Raw genomic sequence first — 15388 nt, forward strand, 5'->3', positions numbered from 1 at the left:
CACATTGCATTGTTTAACAAGTAAAGAAAAATCTCTTCATATCGTGCAGCCCTAATATAATATAACATATATATATATGTGTGTGTGTGTGTATGTATGTGTGTGTGTGTGTGTGTGTGTGTGTCATCGTCATCAATCACCTATCCCATATAGAGATTGCACTGTCAGAGTGATGGGGAATGTTTAAACATAATTTCTACACACATGATATCAGAGTTTAAAAAAATCTATTTAGTGGACCTTCTCTCTTGATTTTAGTGCACACCCTCGGTATCATAAGCCCAAGCCTACATATATGTATTTCTCAAAGAGCAGAAAGTTTGTTCTTTACTAGAATCTAAAAAGAGAGTAAGATGTGACATCAAATGACTACAGAATTTTCATTTTTGTGTGAGCTATCCCTTTAGGTAAATATTGTGACATTGATTATGTGTCTGTCTTCTTCAGATGTAACCAGTGTCATGGAATATAATGAAAGGCTTGCTCGCTTTCGTCAGGGTCTTGTCAACCCATTTGACAGGGGAGAGAACGACAGCAGCACTGAGGGGAAGAATCTTCCTAAACATGGTGTGTAAACTTTTACATTGAATATGCACTGCTCCTCTTCTGAAGGTATGACATTTCTTGTGTTGTGAATGGTATCATGTGAGTCACACAATGTACGCCCTTGTAGCCTAGTACAGCAAAACACAATGGGCCTCATTTATCATTCTTGCGTAGAAACGACCGTATATGTTGGCGTAAGATTATGCTTACACTCCTCTCTCCGCCTGATTTATGAAGCTGTGCGTACTGCGTACCTTTGAAATCCAGGTGTATGCAATGCCTTCCCTTGATGAATCCTGCGGCCGAAAACGATCGTCATTAGAATAACACGCCCCTAAATATTCAAGTCTCCGCTCCCCCCACGCCCTCATTTTACGGCATGGACACACGGAAGACGGCAAAGAAGAGAAACTTCTCCGACGTGGAGCCGAAATGAATCACAATGCATTATTTTACAGCATGTCTTTTGAATCAGCATTCAATTTCGAATCACGTCACATGTATGATGATGTGAAGTACCATTCATTCACATTAATAATTGCATGACAATTTGTAATATTCTTCTTCTTCTTCTTATTATTATTATTATAATTTGTATTTATGATGTTTATTGTTATTCAGAAGAAGGATGCCGTTATTATTTGTATTATTATTATCATTTAAAAGAAGAAGAATGTATTTTTTTATTATTTTGTCAGTCTGAATTATTTTTTGGTCATTGAAAGCCTTTCATTAACCGAACCCAGTCCGTGCGCACCTGCCGGGGATAGGCTAATCCTGAAACATCAGGGTAGGGCTGGGCGATATGGCCCAAAAAAATTATCACGATAATTTTTTTTATATCAGTCGATATCGATAATTATCACGATATATGTCAAATATTTATTTTTTTAAGTTTAAAGGCAGATTTTTGTAACTAAGTGAAAGTTGTATAAACCAGAGTATTAATTTTTCCTATGCAACAACCATATTTTTATGTGGTAAAAAGTAATATTCTGACTGTTTGAGTTGTATTCAAATTAACCATTGTTCATCCAGTATCATGCATTTTTAGATCATGATAACCACAGATAAAACCAGTTATAGCCTATAACTTAGCTCCTCACTATAATGGCATAACTTTATGGTTTCTGTATTTTTTGTATGAAAAACAATAGCCTAACAGTTAAATACACTATTAAATACTGTACTTATATTCCATTAGTCATAATACATTGTCTACATTAATAATATTATACAATATGTATATCCCACATTTCATGATGCAGTTAATATTACCAGGCTAACCTTACAGTAAATCCATGGGAAGCTAAATGGATTCAGTATCAATTCAGATTCTGACTGTATCGTTGCACGCAGTGTTTCTCCTTTTTGTCAGCTGTGTTTCATCTGCCTTTAAACTGGTTTAAACTTGACATTTGTGTTCTTCGCTGAACTCAAGTGCTTCTCACTGGATCTCGTGAGCAAGACGATCAGAGGCGCGTCTGCGTGAGATTTTAAATGCGGTTTAAATGAGTTTCGTTCCGCTTTTGACGCATAAACATTATCGAACAATTATCGACCTCTTGATATCTTTTTATCGAGGAAAATTATATCGTGATAATTATCGTTATCGTTTTATCGCCCAGCCCTACATCAGGGTAAAGCGCACAGGCTCGCAACTGAAGGAATACATATGCTTACAAATCAAATGCTTTGGTAAAGTCACACAAATTAAACATTGAAGTCCACGTTGCACAAAAATAAACACTGAAGTTTATAATTACTATTTTGTTTTTTTGTTTGTTTGTTGTTGTTTTTTTTACAGTGGGTAAATAATATATCATATCTTTTAGTTTGTCGGTGCGTTATGTGGTGTTAGGAATTTTTCTGCGCATTCCCGCACTAACTCAAAACGTGCGTACACCACCTCCTGAGCTGGTGTAGGATTTAAGCGTGCCGTACGCCAACGTCCATATTGATAAATCTCAAAGTCACCGTGGTTTTGGGTGTACGCAAGGTGTACGCTGGAAATTTGGTGTACGCACTTTTGATAAATGAGGGCCAATGACACTGACTAGGTAAATAAATATAGCAAACAACATTTCCTTTTTCATCACACAAACAGACTTAGGGCCAAAATAAACCCAGGAGTTAAAATACACCCGGTGCAATACAATTTTTTGCTAGTTTCAGTCTGACACAGTTGTCATTTTCACATCCTGTTGTTTAAATAGCAAATGCATTTGTCCTCATTTGTGCGGCCATGGGCATGCTGGTCTGAAAACGAGGTGTAAGGTTCATGCCCATTACCTTTACGGGTGAAGTTGCATGTGTTGTTCATGTCAAATGTACATAATGCACCTTCAATGAATGAACTATTTTAGAACATTTTTCATTTATAGGGCACACCGGATTATAAGGCGCATAAGATACTGTTGTCAAACGTCTGACTGGGTTTGCGTTATGCATCCACTAGATGTGCTAAAGGGAATGTAGCGAGTGTGCGGCGCCGGAGGTGAGGCGTTTATTTAGTAAGCGTGAGCGTGCTGGGGCGGGCATAACTTACATTCACATTCTGACTCATATGAGTATTCAATGTGCGGCGGCTCGCTGACAGCAACAGCTGGCTGTTTTGAATGAGACGACCCGGTACTGTGAACGGGGAGCGCTTTATGAACATTCTGTGATGCGCGAGCAGTGCCGAGGAGAGTGTGTCTGTTCGTGTGTCTGTAGAGTGAGCGCTCGTGAGCGGGAGACACACAACCTGAGGAAGGATAAGGTTAAACTTGCCGTGTGACAAAGCGGGCATAAGATGGACACGAGTGCGAGTTCGCGGGCGAATTTAATAACGTGGAGCGTTGTTAACTAATTGATCCATATATAAGGCGCTCCGGATTATAAGGCGCACTGACGTTTTTTCGGAAAATTAAAGGCTTTTAAGTGCGCCTTATAGTGCGGAAAATACGGTATCAGTCTCAAGCAACCCCCCTCTTCACATTCGACACGGTGCAACGCGAAAGGCGAAGCTTGAATTTTAACGGGTATGTCCCTCTTTGGCTAATGTGCTTTCAAGATGGAGGGGCAACATGGCGAACGACATTAGAACCCCTTACCCGTATGTGTTTTCAATGGCATATTATACACTCACGAGAATTATTTATTACTTGAACTTGAAAGTAAATATACATTAATGAGCACATATATTTTTGAAAGAACTAAGTGTTTTTAGCTAAGAATAAATATAAAAAGTTACACAGTGTAGCTTTAAAAGACGATATCTCTGCTTACATTGAACTTTCAGCACTGCAACTTTGCAGATACTGTTCATGCACCAACAGCAAAATTACACACTATTTGAAATGAAAAAAGTGAAATCGCCCTTTTATTGCAACTGAAACTGACTGTGGCACTGACCAACTGAAACCTGGTCTAAAGTCTATGGCGCTTTTTTTATGTTTTGTTATTTAAAGAGCACCTTGGTAATGTGGGTGCAAAAAAACAACAATTTGTTTAACACAGAATATTTTTTCACTACGTATGGGCCACAAGAGAAATATTAAGAACATAAATTAAGAAAGTTATATATCGTTATCAGCATAAGGCAGTTATGTATCGTTATCAGCATATGTTGAAGTAGATTAATATCTATATGCGCCGTTAATGCAGCGTCAGATGCCAGTTATTTTTTTCGTGTGTTGGTAGTCAAACTTCAGAACTGACCTCTTCATATGGGGAAATGTAAACGACACTTACTGTACTTAGGAAACATACACTAATAATAAACGGAGCAATTCCAATAGAGTCCTCTCACCATCGGTGCTCGGGCTCTAATGACACGAATACCAGAATGCAAAGCTGAAAAGGCAGAGGTGAATGAACAGTGCCGAACCAGTCTTGTCATATTTGAATTCTCTGCTGTAATGTGATCTCATGTCTAATAGAGCTGGTAAGTCCCGCCCCTTCAGCTAACCCCGCTGGACCTCTAGATTGAAAAATCGTCAATGCAAGTGAATGAGAGAAAATAATTATTTTCTAATCCCGTTTGAATTTTGCAATGAATGTAACATATGTTGTCTGTGATTTTTTTATATAATGTTTCATGTAAAGAATGCTACAATTTAGCGGGTAGAATTTTCATGTGGTTAGACTTTGTGTGAGAGAGCACTCTGTGGACTACAACTCTTTCAACGTGTTTGATATACATCACCCCCACTAGCACATGGATCCCGCTAAACATGCCTGTGTCTTTGGTGCACTTCACCGCCTTCTTTCAGGGAGAGGACAAACTTGAGCGTGGTGAAAACCGTGATTTGTGGAGGGAAAATGTGTTATGCGGCGACGTCACATATGCAACGTGTAGTCTTTCTCGTTATGTCTATTCCACAACTGCTATCCAAAGAATCATACAATATACTGTCAAACTCGTTACATGAGAAATTATATAAAAAATTCAGAGACAACATACGTCACATTCATGGCACAATTCAAATGGGATCAGAAAATAATTATTTTCTCTCATTCACTTGCATTGATGCTTTTTCAACCTAGAGGTCCACTTGGAGTTTTGCGGATGGGCGGGACTTACCAGCTCTATACAGTGCAGTGATCATAATACAGAAAAACTGATGATGTCACCAGCTAATCACCAAGTAATGCATATAGATCTCTTTTAATGATGTTGTTTCAACTTTGCTTTTTAACCAGTTAAGCCCTGAAGCAGGGCCGGAGTGGGGCCACTTTTGAGCCCGGGAGTTTTAACCCCAAGACCCGGCCCACTTTTTCCATGGTGGTGGAAATTGGATAAATGAAGAAATGAATTAATACCATGGTTCAACAGTAATGCAAATGTTAAATAATAATTCAATTAAGCTGAGAAGTTAGCAAAAATATCATGGTCATAATAATTTTTCTGCATGGGTATCAAATTGTGGTAATTTACTCCTTTACTAAACCCACTTCTGAACCGGCAAATCAGAATATACTGTCAATACCCTTACATTTACATTTAGCAGACGCTTTTATCAAAGCAACTTACAACTGAGGACTAAACCAAGCGAGTCATCGTGAAGAGGCAAAAACAACGCAAGTGCTCAAAATACAAAGTTCAGACATTGCACGGGGTAACATAAGCCAGATAAGCAGGGATTTAAAAGAAAAAGATTTTTTTTTGAGTTATGTTTATGTTTTTAAGGCATATGAGGTATGCCTTAAAAATGATTTTGGAATAAAATGTTAGGAGCAAGACTGGAAAGTTTGGTGTATATAGATGCTCAAGTGGAGATTTCGGACTTGGAATACGAGAGAAAAGTCATTTTGAGAAAATGGGCTTTAAAGATTTAGCAACAGCCAATGAGATTGAGCATTCAGAGTTAAATCCCCCACTTTACTTTCACGATTGGTTGCTGACAAAAAGGAAATGACCATATTTGGATCAGTCAGCATTAAAGGAGAGAGAGAGCTTTTTAACGGTGTATGCAGTGTTGCCAGATGTACGATAATTATCGTATTTGTACGATAATTTTGACCTCTGTACGATGTACGATCAATAATGAAAAAAATCCCATAATGTACGATAATTTCAGATTTTTGTGATCGGGGGTCATAATTATAGTGCTTCTATACTCATTGATCTAGCTGTTGATTTACGTCATGCTTGTGAGGAGAAAATGAAGGCGAGAGAGCACGGTATGAGGGAGAGACTGCGTGTGTGCGTCTCCCCCGCTCCCGTCATCAATCCAGTCGACTCTCTCGGCAACGCGTCATAGTTGGGGGGCGTGGTCGGCGTGGGGGAAAGCAGCGTATGTATTTGAATGACAAAAATGTCATATTGCGAGTCATTGACGGCTGCCGACCGGCAACGGTACATTGCAAAATGAACTGTAATAGGTTATAATTGCCTTTATTTAATTAAAAACTGGGTCAATGACCCACCAAATGGCTGGAGGTGTCGTTTCCAGACTATTATCTGGTTGAATCTCCAGGTAAGACATCGCGGTAGCTACTGGTAACATAAGCCTAACTCAATCAACTAAGTTGATATAAGTTATTGTAAGTCCACAAAACCTTGTCACTTAACAACTGTACGTAACCTTCACTCCAAACTATTAATCCTTTTGTAAAACGGTGATCAGTAGTAACCTCGAAATTGCGAGGGGTTTTGCTGACAGAATCAGAATTCTCACAGACTGCACTCTCACTCTGTATTGAGCTGATAACCTTAAGCTGATAACGCTAATGTGAATGAGACATCCCTTAGGAAAAACGAATCTTGTAGTATTTTAGGACAAAATATTATACAATATTATACAAAATATTACGTAATTCCTTTTATAAAAATACTATAGTATTTTACAGAGGAAGCTATTACAGAACATAGGAGAAGTATTATACAATATTATAGATATATAATATTCTATCTATAATATTTAATATTATAGATATTATAATATAGATTATATATAGGCTATTGTTATAATCTATATTAGATTATAATCTAATATAGATTATATATTATATCCCCCCCCCCTTTTGACGTGTGTACGATCATTTTCTTCCAAATACGATAATTTTGAGCTTCTGGTACGATACTTTGATATTTTCAATCTGGCAACACTGGGTGTATGTGATGCCATGGTGCAAATTGCGATCGCAGAGCAGTGGGATGATTTGGATTGCCAGCTTTTGATGAATTTATGAGAAATCTACAGACGCAAACATATAGTAGTATAAAGTGTAAACAGTGTAGTACAAAGACCTAAATGTGTATTGCAGACTTTTTTTCACCACAAATAGCCCACAATCTCAAAATTGACCAGTAAATTGATAGCCGGCCCAGCTATCGGTAGCCTCCTGTCACAGTTCGTCGTCTTCACCTGTTTGTCCCGTCATCTGCACTACACTTCCCCGGATCCTTTTGTTCCTCTCCCGGACTCACTCCCCAATCAGCCACCTGTTCCTCGTCCTGTCATTATCATTTTCACCTGTGTTCACCTCATTAGTCCTGATTCCTCTGTGTATTTAGTTCTCCCTCCTTCAGTCTGTCTTTGTCGGTCAATGTTAATGTTACCCCGTGTTCCGCCTGCCTGTATCCTGTTTATTTGTGATTAAACCTTTTGTATTGGAGCTTTTTGGACTCTGCCTGTTCGTCTGCCTGCACCCACCCCGTGACACCTCCTACCTGAGAAAACTTTTTGAAAAAGACGGGCTATGGACCCAACAAACTCTATTTGGAGGAGGGGAGAACTCCCTTACATGGTACAACCCATGGAGAGGCTGCGCGCTGCGGTGTTATGCGGAACGTGTGTAGCCTTTGAAGCCGCCTTTCCTTTCCTTTTTTTATTTTATTTTATTTTTTATTGAACAAAAAATCACAGGGGATACATCAAGCACAAAAAAATTAATAAAAATAAAAATAACAGTTTACTCAAAGTAAGCAAGGCAGTAGATAAGGGACAGTCCAATAAAAAACAAATAACATCATGAAACATGCACATAAACTACAAATACAACAAACAAAAAGAGTCATAAAATAATTTTAAATCAACACAAAAAAAGTTTAAAGTTGGGCTTAGATTCAGTTACTTTACATTCATGAAGATGAAATTCACCGCATAAAGTAAGCAGTTTTAATCTGTCATCCATCTCCTTTGACCCTGAGTCCCAACTCAAAAACAACACATTCACAACCTCAAAAGTAGAGTTTGTAATAAGCAGAAAAAATAAACCAGGCTACTTTTTTCCCAAAACTCCTTTACGTAATCACATTCAAAAAACAAATTTGGTGTTGTTTCAAGATTAGAATTACAGAATGTATAATGTGAAGAGATGTCCAACTTAAATTTAGAAAGAAGAGAGTTACAGGGTTAGTAATTATGTATAATTTTAAAGTGAAGCTCTTTCCACTTTTTAGGTAACAGAAACCTATTAATACCAGTCCATATATTAATGGTAGAAAGAGAAGGACAATTTAATTTCCATTTAAAAAAAGCTGTGGGATGGCAGCTGATTTTCCTAATAAGAAATCTTCTAATCCAAAATTTGTTTGCCATTGGAAAGCTCCAAACCCCCAATAGATAACTGGGGCATTTCACAAACGGCTGCTCTGTAGCTACAGTATCACCTAGCCATATGCAAAAGTTTAGAACAGAATTCTAAACCTTTCTGGAGAAATGACTTCCCTCTTTTCTTTTCTAAATTATTATAAATTATTATCTAAAAATATGCTGATTTTTTTTCTCCGAGTTCCAGCCACTTTACTCTTGATCTAATAAAGGCACCCTTAGCCTTTTCTGCATAAAAGTTATTTAATTATTTTTTTAAGGTTGTGCATTTTAACTGTATCATCTTCACTTGTCTGTTTCTTGTCTAAAATTTGATTCATTTCATTTAATATAGAGGTATACTTTTTTGAGGTAAGATTTTGCCTTTGCTAACTGTTTACTAAATCAAATAGAGAATTTTCTACACTCGTATTTTTTATTTTATTTTTTTAATTTATTTGTGCATCTAAAATCCACAAGGTTAAATCTAGTAACATGACAGTATAGTAGGCCAAACGAAAGAAAGATACATGCGCAATGGATATGTAAGAAAATAAATAAAAACGTAAATATGATGCTCAAAAGGAGTAGGCAGAAGCTTAAGCTTATTAACGCCTACCCCCTTTTATACATTTAAGCAGTAGATGCATTACTACAATCGAGAAAACAATTGATACATATTTGTGTTGGTCTTTTCCAATTCCCTTACAATCAACAAAATTAACTCACAACCATTCTGATGATTTCAAGACAAGAAAATATGAATCGACAATTAATACCCTTTCCATATTTAAGGATATTCTTCCTTCCTGTACTTAGACAGTACGTCTTGTTTATACTTGGATTTGAACTGGTAAATGGATGGGCACTGCTTGAGTTGGGCTCTCAGGTTATTCCAGAGCCTGACACCACACACAGACACACACATACTTTTCCTTGTAGTTCTGAAAGCTGGTACATTAAGTTGGCCATAACCTCTCAAATTGTAACAGCTATCTCTTTTTTTGAATAATTTTTGAATATTTGCTGGTTGTACGACCCGATTTGCTTTATACACTAATTGAACAGTATAAAAATCTATTAAATCCATGAATTTGAGCATGTTACTTCGTAAAAACAATATATTTGTATGTTTGAGGTATCCTACCTAATGAATAGCTCTGATCGCTCGTTTTTGAAGTATTAAAGGGAATGAAGGGAACTTTTATAATTATTACCCCAGACCTCAATTCCATAAATTAAGTATGGTAAAATAAGACTGGAATATAATATATACAGCAGCGCCTTGTAATTTAAAACGTACTTAGCTTTATTTATAATTGCAATATTTTTTGATATCTTCCTTTGTATGTGTCCAATGTGTGATTTCCAGCTCGGTTTGTTATCAATCGTGGCTCCCAAGAATTTGATTTCTGTTACTTTTTCTATTGTAATACCATTTATATTTATCAGTAGTTCGGGATTTTCCTTATAATTGCTAAACATGATCATTTTTGATTTGTTTAAGTTGAGTGATAATTTGTTTAAATCCAGCCATGTTTTAAATTTAGTAGTTCCTGATTTACATTCTTTATAAGACTTTTATAGTTATCGTTAGAATAAAATATGTTGGTATCGTCAGCAAATAATACAATTTTTAACAAATCTGATACTTTAAATATATCGTTAATATATAAATTAAATAGCAAGGGAAATCCAGTATAGGCAGCCCACAAACAATGCTCATACATTTTGATTCAGTGTCCCCTATTTTAACAAATTGTTGTCTCTCATCTAAATAACTTTTAATCCAATTCCCAGCAACTTCCCGAATACCATATTTGTCTAATTGATGTACAAGAATACAATGATTGTTGGTATCGAATGCTTTCCTTAGATCAATAAAAATTCCAACAGCGTGTTTTTTGCAGTCTACGGCACTAGTGATTTCTTCCACAGCATCAATAATAGCCATGGTGGTCGATCTTTTGGGTCTAAATCCGTATTGCCCTTCGTTAATTAACTCATGCTTCACCATAAATTTATCCAGTCTGCTATAGAATGTTTTCTCCAATATTTTTGAGAACTGTGGCAGCAGAGAGACAGGCCTATAATTTGTAAATATATGTTTACTTCCGTTTTTAAATAGTGGTAACACTTTGGCTTTTTTCGTTTTATCTGGAAAAGTTCCAGTTTGGAGTGAAACATTACATACATGTGTTAAGGGTTTCACAATATTGTCAATTATTCTTTTTATTAATCTCATATTAATGTCCAAATAGTCCATAGATGATTTATTTTTACATTTATACACAATAGTTTTGATTTCAGTCTCGCTCACATCAGACAGGAAGATGGTTTGGGGGTTCCTTTCTATAGTTGAATCCACCATCATGTCATTACTACTTGCCGGGATTTTGGCCGCTAATTGACCTTATGCACAGCTGCACTACTTCCTGAACTTAAAGGGATAGTTCACTTTGAAATTAATTTTTGATATGTTTTAGCTTACCTCAAGGGCATCCAAGATTGTAGGTGTTTTTGTTTCCACAGTATTTTCAATTTTGACATTTTTCAGTCAAACCGTTGTTGTCTATCGGTCATACACTGGAGGCAAAGGGGGTCCACCAAAAAGCATGCACAGAGAAGTCAAAATTAAACATGATTTAATGACTCGTAAATGTAAGTACACATTGATGGCCTAAGACACGAAACGAAAGGTTTTTGTGAGAAAACGAACAGTATTTATATAGTTTTTACCTCGTGTAATCCAAGTGATCTGAATCAGTTGTTCAATGTCCAACTGAACCGAACTGAATCAGTTCAATGTTGTGCCGGAAGTGATTGCTTGCATGTGACATCACTCAATATTTACACGGAGATTTCGGAAGTTTTACCTTTTACTAAACATATTTAGATATACGGGAAACCGCAATGGAAGACGATTTCGGTATATCTAAATATGTTTAGTGAAAGGTAAAACTTCCGAAATCTCTGTATAAACAAAGAGTGACGTAGGTGCGCAAGCGATCACTTCCAGCGCATGCGCAGACCGAAGCACCCGTGCCGTCAAATCAGGTCAATTCAGGACCAACATTCATAAAAAAATTAAACTTATTGACAATGTTTTTCATATTATAGTTTTCAGTGTCATTATCTATAAAATAACCAGGATATGAGTTGATTTTACGATTATCTCTTAGCAATTTATTCAGTATGCTCCAAATTCCTTTAATATTACTTTTGTTCTCATTTAATTTATTTTCATAGTATAATTTTTTGCTGTTTCGAACAATAGTCATCAGTTTATTCTTGTATACTTTATACCGTTCTTCAGATTCTTTTGTTTTTTTTAATCATAAATTGTTTATATAAATTATTTTTCTTTTTACATGCATTAAGTAGTCCTTGAGTTAACCAAGGACACTTTAGTATTTGTTCCTCCCACCTATATTGCCGCACAGGGCTGTGTTTGTTATATAATGTACAAAATATTTCCAGGTAAGTATTGTAGGCCCTGTTCACATCATTCTCCACAAGCACTTTCGTCCAATCCTGTTTTGCTAGCTCACAATTAAGAGCGTCAATAGACTTTTCGGTTAGTACCCTTTTATATGTATTTTTTGGAAATTCATAGTTTTTTTCATAATTGTCATTGTATAGTGCAAATATAGGAAGATGATCAGTTATGTCAGATATCATGAGTCCGCTTACATTGGTTTGATCTATAGAATTTGTAAAGATATTGTCAATAAGTGTTGCACTATGAGAGGTAATTCTACTAGGTCTAGAGATAGATGGGAAGAGGCTCATACACAAAGCATTCACAAATTCATCAGTGGCATAATGGCTGTCATGATTCATCAGATCAATATTGTAATCACCACAAATGAATAATATTTTATTTATATTGGAGAATGTTCTCTCCATCCATTCCGTAAATAATTCAATGCTAGACCCAGGTGATCGATAAATACAACTAATTATAATATTTTTTTTTTCTTTTCACAAATTATTTAAATTGTTACACATTCAAGTAAGTTATCAAGTACCTAAACTTAACCAACTGCCTTACTAACAATAATAAGCATTAATTAGGAGTTTGAGGCAAAAGTCATGGATAATAGTTAATTAATAGTGAGAATTTGACCCTAATCTAAAGTGTGACCCATGTCAGCCAAGTCAAGTAACCTTCATTTATAAAGTGCTTTTAACAGTATAGATTGTTTCAAAGCAGTTTTACTGTTATAATAGAAATTACATAACAGATTGTTTAGGCTTTAGAACAGCTCTAGGATCAAGTTATTTTCCAGTTAAAGTTAGTTTTGATTGTTTCACTTCCGTTGCGAAGATCATTAGTTATTAACTTAGGGGCCGCTAACACGACACCGTTCTAACATAAAACTCATGTACTCATATATATATATATATATATATATATATATATATATATATATATATATATATATATATATATATATATATATATATATATATATATAAATATACGTGCATGTGTGTGTATGCAACATAGCAAAGTGTGAAAAAAGAAGGGATATGAATACTTTCACAAGGCACAGTATATATGGTTATCATATTTTATTCAGGAAATGTAAAAGAATGACAAAATGGATGTTTGTCTCAAAGGCGTTATGTTTAAGTGACCTGGCAATCAGTTGTAAAGGGATGTGAAACTGTGAGAGGGAACAGTGAATTGGAACCAGAAGACAGAAGTGGTGACTGTTGTATCAATAGATCAAGCAGCATATATGCAAATTTACAAAAAGACACAAAGACTCAGTCTCCCTCTTAAGTTCTTAAATTCTTGAAATTCTCAGTAACGTCTCGTTGTGTGTGGCAAAATGCTGTGGTGTGACATCTATGCAGGTTAGTCAAAACAGAACCCTATATATTCAGAATGTAACAAACAACCAATTTCAGATGTAACAAGGAATCTGCAAGTAAATCTGGCTAAAGTTTTACCTAATTTTCCTGTAATGCTTTGTTAGAATTGAGTGAATGACTCAATATGCACTGAATGATCATTGTGTAATACTGTTCAGAAACTTGTAAAATAGTTAATTTTAGTAGTTCATTATAGTAAATAGTTAATTTTATTTTAATTCAAGTCGTCAGTCGTTCTTATTGCGCAGAAGGAAAGATATACAGGTACATTTGAAAATAATTTAACTCAAATGGCTCAAATCATTATTTTATGTTCAAGTATTTGTTTGTTATCTTGCATACCGTTTTTGAAGGATACCATGTGATTTGGGCTGCAGTATATATTTGTGTTGAGTTTTCAACTTGATTGACATCATTCTGCCAATTTTTCTTCTGAAACTCTTCTTGACTTTGACAGTATTATTATTATAGGCAAAAAGCTGTATGAGAGATTGCTTTGTAATATGTGTTTTAAAAAGATGGGGGAAATATGGCCTACGAATCTAGAGACTTAATCTACGTCTGATAAATAAATATATTATTATATCTTATTATATACAGTGGGTACGGAAAGTATTCAGACCCCCTTAAGTTGCTCACTCTTTGTTAGATTGAAGTTAATTTTTTTCCCCTCATTATTGTACACACATCACCCCATATTGACAGAAAAACACAGAACTGTTGACATTTTTGCACATTTATTGAAAAGAAATACTGAAATATCACATGGTCCTAAGTATTCAGACCCTTTGTTCAGTATTTAGTAGGGCTGGGTGGGTATCGATTCACATGTTCAATTTCGATTCGATTTCGATTCGCAAGCTCTCAGTTCGATTCGATTCCTGATTTGATTCTCGATTCGACCATAATGAATATAGATATAATATCAATCCTATATTTATAAAAAAAAAAGAACAGTGGACATAAGTTTGGTGGTAAATTAATACAAAGAAATTAAGAGCCACAAACCATATAAAACTCTTTTTATTTTAGGTACACTATACACTAAATGCATACAATGAATAGACAAGATTTTGATGCAAGATGCAAAATTGATGCTCATAATTGGACAAGTCAGAACAGTCGCACAGCTTGATCAAACAGGTTCAAGTTATTTTATGTTTAAGATAGATATAGATAAATAAATATATGAATATTTATAAATTTATTTTATTACATTGATCTTACCTAAATGTTTGTTTTTACAAATGGGTCATTTTTTGTTGAGAGTTTATGCAACACATGGAAGCTTGATTTCAATATTTGAATTAAATTGAAAAAGTAGCACAAATAAATAGAATAGAATAAAGACACAAATAAAGAGACATTTTTGGGTAGTTTTTTGGGTATGTCAGAAATACTACAGAAACTGAATAAAGTATTCCAATGTAAAATAACACTGGATAGTCTTTTAGTCCTGACTGAATTAAATACATAAGCTATTAATTCTGATTGCTTACAATTAATGCTATATTATGATGTTATGACAACAGAAATAATGACAGACACATATGGCTGCGTTCACTTTAAGAACTAGTGCACGGTGACGGATCCATTACTTTCTCATTATACTGTCTGTCACGCGCCGCTTGTTTTATGCTTATTTAAAGGAACACTCTGACTTTTTGGGACTTTAGCCTATTCACCTTACCCCCCAGAGTTAGATAAGTCCATACATACCTTTTTCAACTCCGTGCGTGCTATAAGTCTGTTTGACGCACCCACCGCTAGCCTAGCTTAGCACAAAGACTGGATGTGAATGGTTGCAGCTTTCATACTAATCCAAATGAGTGGCAAAATAACGCAAACGTTTTCCTATTTACATGTTGTGATTTGTATAGTCACATAATGTACAAATAACAAAGTCAAATGAGACACAGACATCTTTTAACCGTATA

General features: G+C 35.4%; 1 protein-coding gene across 3 annotated transcripts in view; it reads left to right on the forward strand.

Annotated features, from left to right (window-relative positions):
- Window positions 1-15388, forward strand: part of def8 (differentially expressed in FDCP 8 homolog) — a 160478-nt gene that overhangs the window by 1248 nt on the left and 143842 nt on the right. For 2 of the 3 annotated variants that reach the window (XM_089135408.1, XM_039681741.2), the window contains exon 2: window positions 448-567. In XM_089135408.1, coding sequence (XP_088991534.1) covers window positions 462-567 — 106 coding nt within the window. In that variant the 5' untranslated portion in view covers window positions 448-461. Of the gene's footprint in view, window positions 1-447; window positions 568-13316; window positions 13434-15388 lie in introns of those variants that run through there. The other variant, XM_039681744.2, reaches the window with a different exon arrangement.

Source organism: Pimephales promelas, chromosome 10 (assembly GCF_988280905.1).
Source record: "Pimephales promelas chromosome 10, fPimPro1.hap1.1, whole genome shotgun sequence".
NCBI classification, from domain to species: domain Eukaryota; kingdom Metazoa; phylum Chordata; class Actinopteri; order Cypriniformes; family Leuciscidae; genus Pimephales; species Pimephales promelas.